This window comes from Homalodisca vitripennis, chromosome 4 (assembly GCF_021130785.1).
Source record: "Homalodisca vitripennis isolate AUS2020 chromosome 4, UT_GWSS_2.1, whole genome shotgun sequence".
NCBI classification, from domain to species: domain Eukaryota; kingdom Metazoa; phylum Arthropoda; class Insecta; order Hemiptera; family Cicadellidae; genus Homalodisca; species Homalodisca vitripennis.
In genome coordinates this window covers 52,285,988-52,308,445 of record NC_060210.1, presented here as the reverse complement: position 1 = coordinate 52,308,445, position 22,458 = coordinate 52,285,988, and the positions used below count along the sequence as shown (strand labels likewise).

Below are 22,458 nucleotides of genomic sequence, written 5' to 3'. Positions count from 1 at the left end.
TCTGTTTATAGTAATAGATCTAAGGATCTTGGTCGTGGTTATATAGTAAACAAACAATACAATGAGGGATATTACATTATAGTTATAACAGAACCTTGTAATATATGAGGTATACAAGGTAAGCTAGGTTTCACTGGGTCACAGGACAAATTTCAATTATATCACTCATTTCAGTCTACAGATGTTTTGAGGATAGATAATAGGAAGTCAGACAATCATACAGAAATGAAATTGTTATTTTCCCCCGGAAATTGTGTCAGCTACTGACTGATAGGCTTCAATGACACTCAGCCAATTGCACTATCACAGAACTCATTGTTGTCTATGTCAAGATGGATTTTTACAGTTTATTCTCTACAGATAACATCTTCCTTGAGATATTTTGCCACATGATTCACTAATATTTTTAAAAAATTTACTTGGGTTTCATACAGGTGTGAAATAATACAAATCTGCACACTTTTCTTTTTATTGTTTTTTAACACCAAGTCACGAAATATTATATTAGGTTAGTTGGTAAAGTTAGGCTAAATGTGTTAATATGTCACATGTTAAAAGCCATAACCTTATATTAAATTTATTTACATACATATTTATTCTGCCATTTCTTCGTCGCCATCATTATTACCCATAAGACCAAAGTAAAAGTGTTCACTAATGTTTCACTAATACCAGATCCCACGGTGTGACACGCACCATTATCAAACTCAGCGTTGTCTACTCGTAGAAATGAAGTCCCTAGGTTAGTTCGATTACGAGATATCACGTGGACAGCTACACACGTAGACAAACAGACTAAAATTAATTTTTTCGGGACATTGAGTGGTTACGCTTCGCTAATGTTCTGCCAAATAGTGCCCAAACGGCGGGGGGGGGGGGTGCAGATCGTTTTTACTTATATCTTATCTCTTCAGTTTGATATTTTTAATGCGCTTAAGTGTCTTCCAGTGTTGTTGCCATTTGATAGATCGGTTAATTTATTAAACTGCTTATCTAAACTCGTCTCACAACTTTACAAAAACATATTCTCTTTCCACCGCTTTTCGGTTCGAACATGTTCTACACTAAAAACTACAGAAACTAATACAATTTCGTGAGAAAAAAAGTGCAGACAGAATTGCAATAGTGATTGAAATACAAAGAAAGCGTTTCAACATGTCTGCCTGCAGTTTGACCAACTTGATTAATACGGTTAAACGAATACGCAAAAAAGTACTGATCAGCCAGGAGTGAAATGTTGATTAAAACTAAAATACAAATTAAGTGTGCGGTAAATGTCATTGTGTCATCTAAACATAATCTTGGTGACAGATAGGCTACTTCTGTTTACTTGAGACCATGGTTCTTATCATGGAGCGCCGATCTCTAGTCTGATAACGTTATCAGATTAACACCAGTTGCCCGGGCAGTTGTCCATCTATCTGCACGTGAGTATTAATACTTTTACTGACGACTCTCAGTGTATTAAGGTTAATTATAGAGTGATACTTAATGTACGCGAATGACTTGTTTCTGTTTATTGAACGTAACACGAATAATTCAAATCTTTGAATATGAATATTGATAAAGTGATCTACATCAGTTTCTATTGTAATAAGCTGTTCGAATAACTATTATAATATTTAGGTTGGAATAAACTACTAAAAAAATTTATACACATTTTTGGTCACAGTCCTTTAAGATAGAAATATTTGTAGTAGAAATATGGGCATCTTATAATAGGGCTGAAATAGTTCAAGATAAGATATGCATTTGTATACTGTGTACATGAAAGATTAATTGAAGGAAAAAGCATTCCATACTAATATTTTTATAAAAAATGTAATTTTTCTTAAAGTTATATTTAATTAAAAAAACCTCCTAAAGTTCCAAATACAGACGTGTCACTCCCTGAAGATATATAAATCATGTATAGAAGATAAAAATACACATATAGATTTTCAGCAATTTTTATTTGGGACTGGTTTCAAATGTTCTTAAATTTATTAATTAAAATGTCAGTAATCCCTCGTGGAGTTAAAAAAGAAAATCTAATTGCTCACAGAAGGTTATCCTAAAAGGCTAACTTAACATTTAAAACATTTTTTTACAAATATCGATTGTACCGCTATAAATAAATAGGTACGAAACTAAAATAACGATTAAAAATCAAGTGTTAAAATGAGTTTAAACGGCAGGGTACGGTGAAGTTTAGAAAAAGTGCGGTTTAAACATAATTAACTAACAAGACATACGTACTGTTTTTGAGTATGGTTGAATAAAATAGTATTGGAAGAAAAGAAAACATTAAATTGGAAGAAAAAAATGTGTTGAAGGAAATTAAACACACATACATAAATTAAACGATTTAATTGATTGTATGTATAAAAAGTAATTACAACTCAATTACTAGTAGTTCAATCTGAAATGTTGAATTGTTCACCTGTTTAGTTGACGGATTAAATAATTATTTACTTGTTACAAAACATTTCCCCATTTTAAAAGGATTTTCCTGCATATATTTACATTATGTTTTCGGATGAATCATTAACTTATTATTTTATATAAAAGCTAGTACAATAAAAAATAAAAAATGAAATTATTATGGGTTGGAAAACTAGTTGGAAAATACATTTTGACACGTTTAAATATTTACATGTTTATGGGGGTTGTAGTAAGAATAGCTTGGACATGAACAGGAATATTTCTGTTTGACGATACTTTTTAAACATCTTTTTTTATAAAATCTAGTGACTGTGTTGCAGTTGTTCACACAAGATGAAGACAAAAGCTATTAGCCATTGGCGAAGAAGGTACACGAACGTGGATTGCCAACCACAACTTGTTTCTGAACGAAATACAGTATATAAGGTAAATTTAATTTTTCTGCCAAGAATAATGAATACCAAATATGTGGCAGTACAGATCAGTCCAGCACTTATATTTACTTACTAACTTTCAGCTTGCACTAGATAAACTTTTATGTTAAATATTCAAGCTTTTTTAAGACAATTAAAGGCCTTATAAATTACCGTTTACGTATTGTCAGATTTGTCAAATTGTTTACAACTCGCGTATTGTGGAAGTGTAAAATAACTAATTTGAGACGTGTTCTGCTGAGCTGAAACTATTCTAGCATGTAATAAAACACGTTTAAATATTAAATATTATTAATGAGTGAAACTTGACTGAAAGTTGACATACAAATAAATTTAAGAAGAACATGCGATCATGTCACGGTAGTTGACTCGGCCATTCTAACTGAAAATGTAAACATTTTTAGCAGATCAAATACATCAGAGCATACAATGGGACTGAAGTCAACACACTTATAATTAAAATTTGAGTAGATTTTTACGCTTCTTTGAGTGACTGATCAATTTCTTGTACCGGATAGATTGTGGGGCTGTACTCAATCTCTGGATTTCCGCGAGATTCCGATTCTCTTGGAATAGGTGAATTTAAATTGCAAATCTCTTAAAAGCCAGCCTCAAGGCAAATGATATTGGCAGCGACCCCTCCCCTCCCCACCCACCGACACAACCCTCCTAACACTACAGAATCCCTGGATATCCGTTATAGGGGGAGGAGAGGCGAGGGGTAAGAAGGTGGTAAAAGAAGTTCCAGTTAATGACACAATTACCCGTTCTGTTCTTAACCAACTGCACATTCCTGTTTGGACTTAGCTTGTTATTACACATCCAAATTGTAATTACAGTTTATTAGTGCTAGAACCTGGAATGGAAGCATTAAGGAAGTCCTACTTATTAAAAACGTTTATTAGTACATTGTTAGAGGTATTAGTATAAAAAACACTCAGCTTGTTTATTCAGTTGACTGTCAACGTCGTTTTTTAAAATCGCACATTCAACAAATCTGAGTTTTGAATACTCAAATTTCATAGTATTTACCGAATAATTTACCGTTTCATAATAAGACGATTAAACTAGGATGTTAAAATTACTACGGATCAAACTCTTCAGTACTTATTCTTTACGTTTTTTTCGTCATTTTCCATTTTTTAATTAGTGGAAGTACTTTGGGGTTTTATATGAGAATTAACAGTAGAAACATGCTTGACAGGAGATCCGTGAGGAAAAGAGTTCCAAGTAGGTCCTTAAAGTTGGCATGCGTCGACTGACGAGCTCCCTCTCCTGATCCGTTTGAGGAAAATTTAAATCCTCTTGGTAAAAAAAGAGATTCCTATAATTATAAAACACTAATAAACTTTATAATATACACAATTCAGAATTTATGCGTCCCTTTACAAGCTCTTAAAACTACACATGAAAATTTATTTGAAGTTTAATCAGGGTGCGTAATAAGAATCAGCATTGAATTATACGATACCACTCACCAATCATGAATAGATCGCCCCTGAATTTAGAGTTACCGAATGGCTTCATCTCATTGGGATCAATGACTTATTCCGTCATAAACTTAATAAAGTTTACAGTCGCGGTATTATAAGTCCGTAATTTAACTCATAATAATTTCGATTAGAGCCATCTATCGTTTTAATTGATATGGATTCATGCCCCAATCTAACATATGTAAATGAAAAAAATCCGTTAAGAAATATATACATGTGAGATATTTCGTGGAATAACTGATTATTATTGATTGTTTGAGCTGTGGCGTAGTATACCTAGCATGCCTCTCTAAGTATAGAATTTGGGTGTATGTACAGCTGGATCACAACTACGGATATATTTCTCAAAGAGAACTTTGCTCTCTGCAGTAATACGATTCAGAGGAAGAGCATATACGCTAGTGAATGTTGTAAATATAGACGGTAGAACAGGACTTACTATGGTACATGTTACTAAGCTAGATGAGGCACTAAGTAAACTAAGAGGACTTATCACTTGAGTGCGCCTCTTACTGTAAAGGCCGGAGTCCCACAGAGGCTCAGTCATCTCGGCTTACTTATTAATTATTTTTATTAATGATTTGTTAAAATTAAAATTTTAATGGAACAAATCAGTGCCTTTGCTGTCGGATCTTGCTTATTTGTGGGGGGGGGGGGGGGTGGGGGGGGGGGGGGGTGGGGGGGGGGGGGGGTGGGGGGGGGGGGGGGTGGGGGGGGGGGGGGGTGGGGGGGGGGGGGGGTGGTCATCTGGCATTTATTCTTATTTATTTAATTATAAATGAACTATTTATCATTCTTTAGTGATATTAATACTACAATCCTGTGTATATCTGAAAAATATCATATTCTTTTGTGAAATATAAAGAAGAAAAAACAATGTTTATAGTAATTTTTAAGGTTTGTTTTGTAGAATGATAAATAATAGATATAATACAGTGAAAGATCTATTAGTTTCATTTTCCCAAAAGAAACCAAAATGCATTAGGAACTTCTCAATTGCAGATCTTTATACCCTCAGTAAATAATGGATCTTTCTTTTATCTGAAGTAAGACCACCACCACAAGGCTAATAGAATCAATTAATAATGTAAATATACATCTTGTTTGTTTTAGAAATGCACTTGAATATTGTATGCCTATTATGACAGTATTAATTAACATGAAGTATTAATATTACAAAGATTCAAAATTAATTATTTAGTCTAGTTGAGGTAAAGATAAAAACCTGCAAAAGTACTAGTATTATTTATAATGAATGTAAATATTTTGCAACTTAATTAAGAAGTAATATTCAAGAAGTCTAATTGATATTTAAAAACTTATATTTCCCGTAAGGTCTGGTAAGGTTTTCCACCATCTTTATCTACAACAGTTATCTATAAATATATAGATATAAAACATTCATTTTTGGATATTATTATCTTTCAACAATAAGATACAATTATTAAATTATTTTGCTTTGGGTTCTTGTATATGAAGATTAGTTCACAAAATCTTCCTTTCTGACTTGCCCAATAATGGCAAAATAATGTGATTTAAATCTAAAAAAAGCTTCATGAAACGTTGGAGGTAAATTAAATCACAGCATTCTACAAAAAAACTAAAACCAAACAAAAATTATGAAAACATAAATACTAATATTACAAAACATATCACCTCTCTTCTATGAAAAGGATTATATTAATATGCATTGTAGTTCCATCTTTCTTAATATTGTAATAAAGAACTGTTTTTATCTTAGTTCTAAAAAAGCTAATAACAATAATCACAAGATAACAATTTGTACTTATCTATAAAAATTGTCCATCGGTCAATATTCAACATAGTACCAGTTTGACAACAGAGAGCTAAATTTAGACTATCACCTATGTACAAAACTAATCCTAATCTATAATACAGGATATAACTAAATAAAAATGTACAAGAAGAGAGACACTACACTCGTTTATGCTTATTTAGTACTACAATAATAATTGACTTGTTAGATATATATAATGACTGCTATACATGGTACAAAATAGGTTCAACCATCAACGAAGAACGTCCCAGTTTGTAATAACCCTGCTTTCATTTTACAAGTATTTTTGCAATTTACTTGTACACTGTATTAATAATTACTGATGTTAATTAAATAATAAATATGTTTTAAATATTGTAATAAAAGTTATGTTTGTGAATACGACTTATTGAACAAAAACAATTCCAACCTAAAATAGCCAAGAAGTTTTATATGACAAAAGACATAAACATGTTTTTAAAACTTTAAACCACATCGTTTGTTGATAACTAAATAAATATAATTGTATTAAAATATCATTAGTTCCTTTCATATTGTATGAAAATTTCAATTTAAGGTTTAAGGATACGGTAATCAATTACAGAGAGAAAAGTTGTTACTCAACGTAATAATTACTTAGTTCAGCAATTGAACATAAGTTCATTCCACTGACAACTTTAAAAAATATTACTCTTGAAATAAACTGTATTTAAAATGTAAAAATTGTAATAATTTGTTGATTTCGGGGATTGCTTGCATCACAATTTAAAAATATCTGGAATGTTCCTTGTCTGCTAAGTAAGTTCCAAGACTTGAAACGTAGGAAAAGGACAGATCTGGATTAGTTCCTGTTTAAACCGTTTTTAAACATAATGAAGGATTAGGGAAACATTTTGAAGTTTGTGCATTACACATACACACACCACAACTAATAATATAACAAAATGGTTTTATTCAGTGAGCAACTTTTAATTTCAGTATACAAAATTCCCACCAACAGTAATGTAAAATTTAAAATTTTGCATTTTAAAATTTAAAATGATAATCATTAGTGAGAAGGTTTGGCCAAAGATGAGATATCAAATAATATGAACAGTCCCTTTAAGTGACAAGATTAAGGTGGTGTAATCAGTTTTCCACTGAGTTTATTTGCTTTGATTTATGTAATCATTTTTATCACAATCCTTTAAGATTCTCTGAAGACAGAAAATATATAACATTTTTTATTATTCCATTTGGAATGGTAACCATTTAATATAATAATTTGACCCATCTTGAAATGAGACCTATGGAAAAACAGCTGATGAAAAAGATATAAATGACAATGAGAGTATATGAGTATATGAGAGATGAAGGAGGGGAATGCTGTATTTTATTTCCTTTAATAGTGTTTCATTTCAAACCCTGTCATTCTCACAGATTATAATTCACATGTCATTCCCACCATTATGCATATACACGTTACAGAGATTTCATATACTTATTATTCATTCTTTTGTTCTTTCTTAGACCTGGTTATATTTATCTAAAACATTTATTGCTTTAAAGGCTATTATTCCTTGTAGAGTAATAAAAATTGTTTCTCTGTTTTACCTATTCTCTTCTTCTTTTCCATCTTAATGGATTGTGATCCATTAACCAAACCAAGAACCAATTGCATCACCTTACAGAACCACTTCAATCAATATGACTGCAATTAAGTAAATGTTAATATGATAAATGGATAGCCACAAACAAAATTTAAATTCACTTGTACGATTTCCCTAAAAGCTCCAGGGAAAGAATGGATTCAACTTATCTTTGATAATTTGAACTCCTAAGAACTATCCTATATCCTAAGGATATTGAATACAGGATACCAGCAAAGTTCAGTTTGCTTGGCCACATATTTTAAAGAAACACAATTTTTTTTCTATTAAGGATTAAAAATAAAAGCAATGGAATTCTCCCTTGTTATTCATAATTTATTAACTTTCAAGTAAGTGATCTATATTTCATAAGTCACATTAGCTAAACTATTTTAATATTTTGTCTGTAACGATTATGTCTGTTAAATTGTAATATACTTAGATGTTAAGTTCAAACTGGTATGAGTCATTATTATTTTATTTTTTATGTTCTGAACACAAACTAAAATAAAGATTCAGAAATATGGATATCAACATTCTCTGGATTACAAGTTTAAGGCCTATACTAAAGTATCCTGACATTTTATATTTGCTAATATACATCACAGTGAGATGAAATTCTATCGATTAAAACTTTGTACTTTGCCTGATTTACTTACAAAGTTGGGTGAGCTTGGATTGATTAGTTCCTTGAACTTTGTAAAGTTTTCTCTCGTAGGCTCAAAAATTTTCATCATATATGATATATCAGAAATAGCCTTTTTTCAATTTTTTAAAATGTTTTAGAGAAATTTGGAAAGACTCTTACGAAAAGTAGATAATAGGCTTTTTACACCACATGGATCATAATATGTTACTAAGGGAATATTCACCAAGACATAATCCCAATAAATCAAATAATTAATAGTGAACATTATCCTACAGGTTTTACGTTTTTTTTTTTTCTAACGAACTTGGCAGAAAATCATTTTAAATTGGAAACAGTGCTGTATATAATACTGGACTCAGATAGAACTACTTTAAATGGTTATAAAAAAGTTATTTCTTTGTAATTCCAATCCAGACTACTTTTTAAATAGAATCAGTATACAATTTGCAGAATACAAGAAAATATCTCAAAATTCTCCATAAAAATAAACATATGAGACTTAAAATCCTGTAAATTTTCTGATTTAGTTAACTAAATTGTACAATGTAACTGGTTGTAAACACAAATCTGTAGGAAAACTTTTTTCTCAAAATAAATCCTGCTTAGTTTATATTCTTTAGTACAAAACAATTTATATTTCCGAATCATTCAAGAGTACACAACTATACTTGTGGGGATAAAATAAAAAGTGGAAATGGCTTTGATAAAAGGTGTACCGTAATTGTCTTAAATAGCATATTTAAAATAATTAAAACAAAAAACTTATTTACTTTTTTCAAATTTTGTTGGGGATAATATTTGGGGCACTCAATTAAGCTAGGAATGGCTTTTAAATCAAACTAGCAACGTAATATAATAGAGCCTTTCTACATGAGTATTGTTACCATATAAAATTGTAAAGATACCTTCATTAAATATTAAATAATTTTAATATCGATTATCATAAAATATGTTGTATCAAAACTTTCAGGTTTACTTTAAAGCTAAAAATACTATACACAATATAATTTCACAATGAGAATAAGTAGCCTCTTAAAGAAGTACCCAATGACTGGCAGGAATACTTTTAATAAATTGAATGAGATTCTTCATTAACAGCACCAACAGTACAATATACTAGATCAGATCTAGATGAAAGCCATAGCTAGACACTATGGGGTATATGGGACGGGCGGACCAATGTACATATATACACTCCGAGAGCAGCCCACAGTTTCTGTAACATATAAACAATTGTGTAAGTACATTAACTGCATCAGCACTTCACTTACTTTTATATATATCATTAATATAAAATATTTTTAATTCTGATGTGAAGTATTGTTAGTCTAACTTATTATTTGCAATCTGGTACTTGCACAATGCCTTGCACTGGTGCCTGACACAATTTTGTACTCCTTACATTTTATTAGAAAAAACGTGTCCTATTGTTACACATTATCCTACCAAAAATAAATGTTAGAAACCTAAAATATATTTTTATAATAGTTTGATTTGAAACTCTACTCTGTTTTTTTTTATTTTTTTACTTTTTGTTTTAAAAACAAAACTGTGTCTAAAAACAAAGTACATGTTATTGTAATATTTATGACAATATATTTGTTTTAATGAAAGATGTAAGCATCACAATAAGCATATTTTTTTGTTAAATTTCAGTTTATGTCATCCAATTTCACAAATCTAATTTACAATTTCCTCCTGTAATTAAAACCTGTAATTTTGCTTAGTTAGTAGCCACTTGAAAATGTATAAATTCAACTCTTGATGTTGAAAACAATACAAAGATAGATTGTTTGCACCTAATCATTGTTGCTAACAATGGAAGATACGTCAAAATTGTCAGAAATATCAAATTTCTTCTATTACGGATTTGTTTTGTCTATTGAATTGATATAGGTGTCAATACCACTCATAGCTGGAGGATGAAGAGAAGTAGGAAGCATGTTTTCTTTTCATTTTGAACTTGCTTCTGAGTTATTACAACTATCTATAGTCTTTTAACAACTATGGAGATTTTAAACATAATAGAGTTTCATATTTAACCTTTCCTCAAATTGTAAAAACCATGTTATATTGAAGTTAAAATCAAAAATAATACTATATGGGTATTTCTAATATTAAATATTACATTGTTTGAAGAAAATTAAAAAAAATTAACTAGTTAAAATTTTTTAATTTGGACATCGAACATTTATTAAAGATTCATGTGACACATTTTGTTTCCAAGTATGTTGTGTAATCTTAAAAACTAAACTAATTATATTCTTAAATTATTCTCCAGTAAGTTTTTATTAATCAGCCTTATTAATAACTAATTTGAATCTCAAAATTTATAAATTTCATTACTATAAAGAATCATATTTAAAGAAATAATTGTAATGATTTATATTTTTAAATGGATTCATTAATAAACAAGTTATTCACTTTTATGGGACTGATATATATCCCAAAGTATTTATTTGTTATTTTAAAAAATAGTCTCTGTAATATCCGTTAGAATTAGTATGTATTTCCCTCTCATATTAATTGTTACTTTCTTTCAAGTAATATCACATACCTGGTGTAAATACTACTATAATTAGACAATAAAAATGTGTTAGGAAATTTGTTTAATGTGTTAGACTCAAGATAGCATTTGTTATCCCCGCACCTCTGTTCTTGAACAAACTTCATAAACTACAAATGAAAATAAGAAACAATACATTATTGCATTTTTTGCTTTTGTTCATCTTAATTATTACAAAACTTACTTAAACGTGGGTCAATAAATATGTCATAACCGGCGCAGTGATGCCACACTTAAAGAAGAGTGTTTGTTGCGTCGAGTTGGCTGAACTGACATAGGGGCTGTATACTGTGGTGCAGGCGATGGTGTAGCACTTCCCAATTCCTGTACAATTTAAAATAAATCGTGTTTACTCTACTGGAAGTAAAGAAAATGTATAAAACTTACAATTTCATACAATTTTGGCTTAGTGATGTCATTTTATGGAACTGCAACAGCTGATATCAACATATGTAAAGCAACAATTTTAGACAATAAATACCAGGTGGAACACGCTACATAAATACTTGCTTTTATTTAGCTGAGTAAAACCTTTTGTATTTTTGTAACTTGAAAAAATTCAGATCAAGAACTTTGCAATAGCAAAATGGTTCCAGGAAAGATGCATTTATTCCCCAAAAATCTGCTTTTGGGAATTTATGTTTAAAATGTATAAGGTAAGTTAGGACATTTGAACCTTCATTTCTATTCCTTAATGGGGATCACCATTTGAGTTCTAATGTTATTAAGTTTAACTACAAAAGCTCATTATCAGTGAAATCTACAACTTTAAATCTCACATCCAATTCCAGATCAAACTATTTAACTACCTGATTTAACTTAGGTTTTAAATAAAACTATCACTAAACAAAATTCTGTCATTTTCCAACCTTTGTACACCATCCAATGCCACAAAAGTAATCCAAGAATATAACTTTTTAAAGGGAATTTGTAGAAATTCAGGGAAATTACTATATTTAAAAAACCAAGTCCAAAAAACAGACCTCCTCTATCTTCAACTTAAATTTCATAGTTTATATACAATGGACTACAAGAATATGCCTTTTAATTGAAAAAATATTGGCATATATTTGTATTACTATACAATAGGCAAAGAAATATCTCAATTCAATTAACCCTTTGAGTAGTAAGGGAAACTGCTTCAAAATAGTAATGACGTTCCAGAACGTCAAATGAAAAACAAGCCAAAAGGAGTAGTGACGTTCCAGAACGTCATTTATTGTTTGTTACGAAATTGATTTTTTTTCTTTTGTTTTTGTTTTATTTGCATCCATTTAGAACCATATAGTTGTTTAAAACTAATTTTAAACCAAACCATAGTTGGTAGTATAATTTTTGAGGCAGAATAATCAGCAAATAAGACATTATTATCAACCATCTTATTTCTCGAGCGGACAAGCCGCACACGCCATCTATTAGAAACTACAAGAACTTAATGGAATTTCCCGCTAGAGTGTGTTGTTGAGCATTGCTAGGTAAACATGTGAAGTGGTTTACCGTTTCGTTTACACTGTTTGCTGCTTATATGCTTATATACTCGAAAGTAATTATACCTAGTGTATTAGTACTGATAAGATGGATTTGGATCCGGACATTATGCTTAGAAGTGAAGAGATCAGATATCTTATCTATGACGTGAGTGAGGGTAATCAAATTACTGAAAACGATGGCAGTGTTCTTCATTCGGACGACGACATCTTTGACGAACAAAGTGACAGTGGAGAAGACACATTTATAAATGCAGACTATGTCTTTGCGGATCAAAGTGATGTCGAAGACGACTCCTTTGTCAATGCAGGCACGTCTACTAGCGATATTAGACACCAAGGACACTCTTCATAGTCTATGATGACGAATAATGACAGTATCGATTTTTCTAATAATTCGTCCCTGCCAGATAATGCGCCTGAACTATGTCACGATTGCTCTTGGAACCATGGGAATATTTTTAATCCCAAGAATGTTTCATTTGACAATCCTAAATCTGGCCTTACATTGGATGATGTGTCAAAATTTGAAGGAAAGAAGATTGAATTCTTTTACAATCTTTTTGATGAAGATTTAGTTTCTCACATAGTACAAGAGACAAATAAGTATGCTCGTGATGAAATGAAAAATGAAAACATCAAAAAATTTTCTAAAGTAAAATGCTGGAGTGACACTAATATAGACGAGATGTATTGTTTTTTTGGGAGTTATGATGCTCGTGCCTCATTGCAGAAAAAATGCAATGAAACAGTACTGGAGCACGGATCCTTTATTGCAAACACCAATTTTCTCCACTCTGTTCAGTCAAGATAGCTTTATACTAATTCTTAGAATACTTCATTTGGACGATAATTCCCTTTCAGAAGGTGGTGATAAGCTCTACAAAATAAGAACTGTTATTGAAACCATCAGAAGAAAGTTTTCTTCAAACTTCAATCCAGAAAAAAGTCTCGTGATTGATGAAAGTCTGATTCTTTGGAAAGGCAGACTCGAATTCAAGCAGTACATACCTAGCAAGCGCAAACGCTTTGGTATAAAAATTTTTGTTCTCTGTGACAGCAATTCAGGTATTGTTCTTGACTTTCTTGTATACACAGGAAAAGGCACAAACTACATGTCGAGTGAAGAAGAATTTGGGGTCTCATCCAAAGTAGTAGAAACCCTAATCCACCCCTATTTAGAGCGGAATCAAGTACTCTATCTCGATACAGGTCCGACCTTATTGAGATGGCTCTTAGGTAACAAAACTGGAGCTTGTGGTACGGTAAGAGCAAACCGGAAGGACATGCCATGTCTGCCAAAAAAAATGAAAGAAGGAGAGTGCATAGTTCGAAGCAGAGAAGACATGATTGCTGTGCGATGGTGTGACCGCCGACAAGTAACCATGCTTTCTACAGTACACCAACACACTATGGTTCCTGTACCCAAACGAGGGAAAACCAAAGAGAAGCCCAAATCAGTCATCGAATACTGCAAGGACATGGGTGCCGTGGATAGAACGGACATGGTTATATCATTCAATGATACAATGAGGAAGACAACCAAGTGGTACAGGAAACTCTTTTTCCACTTGTTAGATCTAACACTACTAAATACCTTCCAGATGCATGGTATATTCAACAACAAAAAGATTGCATTCTCTGAATTCAGGACATCTCTGATAAGACAGTTGTTTGAGGCGCACTACCAACCCAGACAGGGAAGCACTGTGCCATGCCCAGTAGCAGCGCCAAGTGGAGACAAACATCCGCTCCGCCTGACAGTGAGCCATTTTGCCCGCCTCCTCCCTACTCCTGAAGGTCAAGCAAGGAAAGCTCAAAAGTGGTGTTATGTATGCTACAACACAACCACCCGTGAAAAGAAAAGGAAGGATACCACATTTCACTGCCCAGACTGCAATGTAGCATTGTGTATTTACCCTTGTTTTGAGGAATTTCACACACACAAAATTTGTAAATCACCTGTAAATCACAAAAAAATGTAAACATTCCAACTTTTGTACATTTTTATTTGTAATCAATTTTTAAAAAATACGTTTGTGTTTTTTTTTTTACTCCTGGGTTGTATTTTCATCTTTCAGCTGTTACTCCTGTGGAACAGAACCTAGTGACGTTCCAAGACGTCATTACTCCTCAAAGGGTTAAATGAACAATTTACACAATGAATAATGTCATTAAAATTAAAAGTTACAGTAATAATATATCCAAATTCTGATAAAAAAATAATCAAATTTTGTAATATTCATGACATTTGAAGAATAAGTAAAATTGATTTATTAAAATAGTTATTATTTGTATGACATTAACAGACAGTACGGCATGTATTCAAGTCACTACCATTATTTATTTTTTCCCCATAACAAATATTAATAATTGTGTACTCTTGAATATTTTGAAAATATAAACTATTTTGTTCTGAAGGATATAAACATGGGTAGACTTTATTTTGAGACAAAAGGTTTCCTAGTAATTTGTATTTATTAAAACATAGCTATTCAAAAAAAAGCTATTAGGATTCAAAATTCGAGAAACAGGAATTGTTTTCTCGAGTTTTGGAATAAGATTCAAAATTTGAAAATACCGGATTAGATTTCAGTAATTTCTGTAAAAATAGTAAAAAACTATGTTTTGTTAACTGATATTTAACTTACAGTAAGGTTATTGCAGCTTGCCAGCCTCATCTGAGCTAGTTGAGACGCAGGGGTCAAGTTGCTTGTGCTGCCAAAAGGACTCATCATTGTTGACATGGCTCGTTTTAACTTGCTTGGAGTTTTGTTGAAACTGAAAGCCCTTCCCACCTTTGTCCTAGTACGAGATGCGATCCTACTGCAAAATTTAAATATTCACAATCATTACACAAAATTAAATGAGCTACACAATACTACTCACAAAAGCATACATAATTAAGTAGGTTTATTATTAATTGATACATGTTAATCTTAAAAAAAACCAATACTGTACATTTGTTACAAACAGGACAATTTTTCATGAGTACATCAGTAATAGGAATAACTTATATCAAAATTTAAAATTAAAATAAAGATAAAAATAAATAATCTTTTTACATAGTAATTCCCCAGTGTTGTGGTCATATGCCAGGAAAATCTAATGGATCTCTGTTGCAAGACTTGGAGGGGTTTCAACTGGTTTTCAAATGTATATAATACAATATGTTTATCAGATTGGGTGTTTGTTGAATAACTTAATCAGTGATTACTTTTGGAATAGCCCTCGTATAATCGTTATTTATATAAAATGTAAATATGATATTTCTTCACTATCCTTCTGAGGAATAGTTATTATATGGTACAATGTTTATAATTTCAAAACAGTATGTAGACTATAAAGTTATCGATTTATGTTTGAGAAAAGTGTATAACAATATAATAAATTGGCTCCTGTACTCAACATAAGTTCTTAATATTTTGTGTATGTAATAAGAGATGTATTCAACAAAATATTTGCATTTTTTAGGAACAATTATTTTTCCTACCTGTCATAAATATATAGATACAAAAAGATGTTTCATATATCTATACATTTTTCAACTTGCACATCTGTAAAATTATTTTTTCTATAGTTATATCTAAAAACACACTTTATTATTAAGAATTAAAAAAAAAACTTAAAATTAAGATAGAAAATAAAAAAAGTAATGTATTTATTCTCAACTCTATACCACAGACCATTTTCACTCAAGACTGTTTGGCAAGTTCATGAAAAAAATGCTAAGGTTAAAAGGGTTAAGTGCACATTTTAAATCTCAATCTGAATACAAGACCCATTGAAAAGTATATTATCTTTGCTGACAAGCATTTCAGGACAATGAAACTTGGCAGGGTTGAACTTTGTACTTTATCTGACTATTTACTATTAACCTGTTGACGAGTGCGCACGGCATTTGCCGTGCCGCTATGACGGTCCATACTGAGTGCCTCATTGACCAGTGACAGACTTTTAGGGAGTAAAGTAAAAAAAACTTTTAAATGTTAATAAACTTGTTTTTTATAGTTTAAATGTATATAAAAATACAGTGTCGATTGTTAAAAGCAATAATCTCGTTTTAAAACTTTCCTAGTGTGATACTGCTCAAAACAAGGATATATACAAAGGTCGCCCTCACATGTTGAACATTCATTGCTGGTTTCTGTTCTTCTTTGTCCAGTTCGAGTGGTGTGTTTGCACACATAGCACTGCCTGAGTAGTTTACGCTTCTTTATGTCATTCTGGGGGAGTGGCCCTATAAAATGGCGACCTTAGAGGCTTAGTGGGTCTTGTGTCCCGCCTCCGTCAAATAATTTTAAAAGTTATCACCAGGTGCCACCACGATACAGGACTAGCAACACTGTACAGCGACACTATTAGGAACAACTGAAAAGTTCCAAAAATCTCTGCTAGACGTCACAGTAAGTCAGTGAGAACGAACTAACTTACTTCGTCATTAGTCTGCAACGGAAAATGCCGTGCTCACTCATATGGGACCAAACGGCAAATGCCGTGCGCACTCATTTGGGTATGTTTTGCGGCACTCGACAACAGGTTAAGACTGGATCAATCGTAATTAGTGAAGGCAAGTGAAAACGTTAATTAGCTGTCTATAACAGAATCATAAGGTATCAGTTTATTTCCACATGTATCAAGGTTTTCTTCACATTTATATAAGCTGAAAAAATTAACAGAAGAATTTTTAAAACGGATACTTGTAAAGAGACAATCGAAAGTTATTACGTGCTTTTAGTGATACATGTATTAGCCATAAGCAACTTTATGAGTGTTTAACAAGTTTTAGAGATGTTGAGAGTTGCGAGTGGTGAGAAAGGTCCACAAGTCAAAGTAAAGTAAATATTGAAGAAGTGCAGGAATTAGTGATGGAAGACAACCGATAAACTGTAAAAGAAATCAGTGGGGATTTTAGAGTGAGTGTTGGTTCAGTTTAAAAAATTTTGACCGCCAATTTTAAGGTGTAGGTGAGATCAAATAAAATGTAATGCAGGAACTTTTTGAAGTTCCAAAAACCCACTTCAAAACCAGTTCAGAGCAGTGGGAACGGCTGTGGGCAAAGTGTGTGGCATCGGGAGGGAATCCTTTGAAGGATAATAAGTCAAACACCCTAAATCTTTTGAGATAAAATATTGTAAAAAGAAACCAACCGTAACTATTAATAAAAAATAAACTAAACAAATTGTCAGTATAAGTTGGAAGCACAACTTACTTGAACGCTTTGCTCAGTGTCCCTACACCAATATCACTGGTGTCAATATCAAGCTGTTCAGGATCTAGAGAGGCCAAGAAGTTCTCCTGTAAAAGATTAATGAAATTTGTTAACACAAATACATTTTACTGTTTATTTTTACTCAAATCTTTTCTAAATCCCAACTAATATAGAAAATTTACCATTCTCAGGCATAGATAGGTTTATCGAGAAATGTAGCCAATTTGAGAAAACCAATATATACATCTAAACTTAAATAGATAGTGCAATTGTTCTTATAACATCTTTAAAAATTGTACATTGAGATAATTCCCATGTGAGCTACCAAGCAGTATTGAGTAGTTCTGATAGGATCTTCTTGTTCGTATTTTACCAATTACATAGGCTGAGACTAGGAATTTTCAAAAATAATCAAAAACTTATTTATTTACACCAGGAATCAATTCCTAATACTACGGCATTTTTTTATTCAGAAGTATCAGACGCAAGAATTATGAGTCGCGATATTGATGTATTCTGAATACTAGAACTGACCAATTCCGAAATCTACACTCAGAAATGTTTAATTTCTAATCACAATTTTAAATCTTCTATTTGACATCAAGTTTATTTCATTCTAACAAGAGAGGCATTCATATAGTTTAAAAAAATAATAACAAAACCTGTGAAATTAGGTATTATTTAATACTGTAAATAATTAATATCTTCCGATAAAATGTCTGGTACAGATAACAAAAGCAGGGTAAGGGACAAGAGACTTAATAAAGGTACTGACCGCATCTGGCCTGCAAACAGTGTTGGCCATTTGTCGACAGAGTGTTCGTAGAAATGTCATCTTATCCGTACCCTCATCTGTTATGGTGAAAGAATAAAGCTTCTCCTTCAGCTCCTGGTTGCTCTTGCACATTAGTGCAAACACATTGTGACATTCTGAAACCACAAACAACACATTATGTTAAATCAATAATTGAATACCAGCATACAACTAGTGACCTTTATTATACACTTAGTGATTAAAGGCAATATATGTATTTTCTTTGTTCTCTTTTTCAGCTCATAATAAAGTTTACCAACAAGCTCTGATCTATTGAGATCCCACATATTCCCACATATTTATTTTGCTAACTAGCATAAGTATATGCTCCCTACTCATACCTTGGGTATATATTATTTGACAATATTGGCCGAAGTGCAGGAAAATTGAGCACTTTTGTATTTGAATTGTTTACTTTTTCCTGTCACAATATATGATGACATGTTTCAACAGAGAGAAATTTTCTGTGAAAGGGTTGATTGACAAGAGCTTTCCTTTTATGAGTTGCACGTATTTTGGACTGAATACTTAATGGAGAATAATGTTTTCATCAAAATAATAACTACTTGTTAAAAATTTGGTTTAACCTAAGTTATTTGATTTTCAATTATATACTTAAGCAATAACTACTGGTTCTTACATTTGATATATAGACAACCGAAAAAAGATAAAATAACGAATATTATCAGTATTAGTACAAACCTTCTGTTTCTGTGATGTCGATCACCCTCTTGATGTGAGACAAGGGCATCAGACGAACATGTTTGAAAGATTTGCCATTGCTCAGTTTTGTTGTATTGGGGCTCTTCAGAGAGTTGAAAGCTTTTGAACGTTTTTTACATACCTGCAAGAACAAAACATTTAGCAAGAATCTTGAAAAAATTATGTTAATAGTATAGTAATGATACGTTTAAAGGGTTTTAACACCAAAATTTAATGTCTTAGACAACATGTTCTTCAAAATAAATAAACTATACACTCACTTCCACAATATCAGAAAAGAGGAAGAATGCGAGAGCATCTCCGCGACCACTGAGTCCATCGCTGAGCTCAGTGATGTCACACCGAGTGATGAAGCTGCGGTGAGACGACACCAGGTGTGGCTGTAACAAATGGTATTTTCATTATGTATTCTTAAAGTAACCGTTGCACCAAATCCAGCACATATTATAACATAATTTGTTTGTTTTAGTATAAGGTGTCAAGTCAAGTCAAGTCAAAATATCTTTATTTACATTATGTACATGGGTACAATAAATAGTGTCACCACAACTAAGTTACATAATTGGATGATTATAGTAGATCATGTTGTTGAATAAAATTCTTCAAATGAATAAAATGCTTTTCTAATTAAATAATCTTTTAACATTGATTTAAATTTCTTAATATCTTCAACTCTTGTTATTGTTTTTGGAATTGACTTAAAAAATTTTATTCCTGCATTAGAAGTTTTTTTTGTATAAAATTCTAAATTGTGTCGTGGTATTACTAATTCCTTCTTGTTCCTAGTATTGTAAGTATGGGTTTCACAATGAATTTTAAATTTAGTGTATAAAACAACAACCAAAACAACAAAATCATATCAAATAGTAAGATTCTATTATTATAGATATTTGTTGTTGTTACGATTAAAATCCATTCACTGATGTGACTATTGTTCACAACAAATCTATCAGCAAAAGACATTTCAAATCCACCATGGTTAAAAATGAATTTTAAACAAATAAGTAAATTGATAGACTCAAATTACTCCATTCAAATTATAATTAAATACTCTTCAAATTAACCATTAGAACACTGAATATAAATTTCTGTACTTTCTAACACCATTAAAAAAATGTTATTTGTTTATAGTAGTTATATTTAAATTTAGATTTTTGAAGTTGTTCTAGGACAAAGAAATATAAAACTTGGATGTTTTTTAAAGATTTTTATATTTTGTACAAATTAAAATGCGTGACAAATACCAAACATGGAATTCGCCAATTTCAAAATTTTTTCTGAGCCTGAAACACTTTAAAAGCACTTATCTTACATAGATACAATCACTATTTCAAAGAAATAAAACTCCTATTAGTCAACTACAATGTGCCGACATATCATTTAATATGCAACACTACACAGGAACTAAAGGTTACATGCCGGTCTCAAGAGTTGAACTGGCACTTTTCCCATACGGAAAAACCCGTTAAATGAGCCAGCATACAGTCCAAAATGGCAGTCGCTAGCTACAATAACCAGTTTTGGATCAATAACAGGAAGCCAAGAAAAATTAATGGAGCGCAGCTGTTGTCTGATGTTCAATCAACATTAGAGTGCATTCTATCACCGGTATCAAAAACTATAATTCACAACAAATAAACTTATGTTACGAGGTTTCCCTTCATATGCGATTTGAGCAAATGTAACTGCACAATGTTTGCTGTAATACACCTGGCAAGGGTGCAGTAAGTATCAGTGCAGAAATAATAATAACATCATAGTTACTATGAGTTTGGTTAAGATAAACTTGATTAATGTATTTTTATAGTTTATAATCCATATGATCTCAGTAACAATTTATTGTACAGGAAATGAGATAAATCTCTCCAGACAGATACCTGGGAAACACAGGATAAAAGATTGTGAATAACAATTTAACAACATAATGAACTTGCTATAATTAAAATTATTATTCATAGCAACAAATATTAATCTTAAGAAACAAAATAACATTTTAGAATCCACATCAGAGTATAAATATTTTTTGTGTATCATTACTATATAAATTAGTTTATTAAATTAATTAAGTAAATTAGTCTGCTTGTTTGTATAAACTTACCGGGCAGTTTTCAATGTCGTTGAAGATATCAAACATGACCATCTGTCCTTCAGTACGCCTCTTGTCCTCATTGATGTGTGTTGTCACCTCTCGTATAGCGCTGGCTGCAGCTTGTAGTGCACTGTAGTCTGGGTTACTCTTACTTGTGTGTTTCAAGATATCTGAAAGTAGAAAAATATTGATTGAATACTGTTAATTATATTAGCATTTTTTACGCAAAGTAACAGGAGAATTATAATGTAACATAAATAACAGTGTGAATTATCTATAATGAAGTGATCCTCGGAATATTTTGGAGAATTATTAAAGACCCTATTCAGTTTACAAATCAATATGTAATTTTACATGGTTCATACAAGGACAAATCGTCATTTTTCTATTTGAATGATGCCTTAGACGTGTATTTCACGTTTTGATACCCAAGTTCAAATTAAATGTCAAAACAAGTCATAACATTAAAGTTGGAGATATTTATTTAAAATCTACTAGGGCAAACTGGAATAATATTTTTTTACAAAAAGTGTTTTCTATTAACATGTATAATTTGTCAAGATAGCTATAGTTTTTGTCAAGGCATACAAATTATTCATTATTAGTTAAAATCCTAAATATTGACAATTTAATATTTTGACTGACCATTAAGTAGGAGATTGATGCTGGGTAGCCTCTGTACTGGCCGGATAAGCAGGTCAAGCAAGCTCTGTCGCCCACACTCTGGCTTGGTCTGGCCGATCTTGAGGAATGCATGGAACCTGGGCATCGTCTGATCACACTTCAGCAAAAGTTCCCTTGTGTTCTCGTAGAAGTTGACATATGGAGGATACGCCTTCACTAAGTCACTTGACTTAAAAAAAAAAACAACAGAGGTTACAATCTTACAGGTTATATTTGTGATTTATTTATCTTTGAGATTTAATCCACTTAAGATTTTGAAAAGGGGAAGTCAGAAAACTTTACCATGTTGACGAGTTCTTGAAAAAGACATTTGTAAAGCAAACAAAATGCACAAATGATTTTAAATAATTGATAAATCTTAAACATCATTTTATAATAGAGAAAAGAATCTGGCACATGACCTTATCAGCTAATTCGTACTATGTAGTTGACAAATTGTCTGATAGACCGTGTGAGCATTCATTTTGTTTGGATTTTA

The 22,458-nt window shown here is 31.5% G+C and overlaps 1 protein-coding gene across 2 annotated transcripts in view; it reads right to left on the bottom strand.

Moving 5' to 3' along the window:
- Positions 1–6,047: 6,047 nt before the first annotated feature.
- LOC124359313 (protein ECT2) overlaps positions 6,048–22,458 on the bottom strand; it is a 44,254-nt gene continuing 27,843 nt past the window's right edge. For both annotated transcript variants that reach the window (XM_046811965.1, XM_046811966.1), the window contains 9 exons: positions 21,942–22,149; positions 21,306–21,466; positions 19,468–19,587; positions 19,187–19,328; positions 18,446–18,600; positions 17,671–17,756; positions 15,110–15,284; positions 11,156–11,295; positions 6,048–9,621 (listed from right to left, as the gene is read on the bottom strand). In XM_046811965.1, the coding sequence (XP_046667921.1) occupies positions 11,179–11,295; positions 15,110–15,284; positions 17,671–17,756; positions 18,446–18,600; positions 19,187–19,328; positions 19,468–19,587; positions 21,306–21,466; positions 21,942–22,149 (1,164 nt within the window). In that variant the 3' untranslated portion in view covers positions 6,048–9,621; positions 11,156–11,178. The remainder of the gene's footprint in view (positions 9,622–11,155; positions 11,296–15,109; positions 15,285–17,670; positions 17,757–18,445; positions 18,601–19,186; positions 19,329–19,467; positions 19,588–21,305; positions 21,467–21,941; positions 22,150–22,458) is intronic.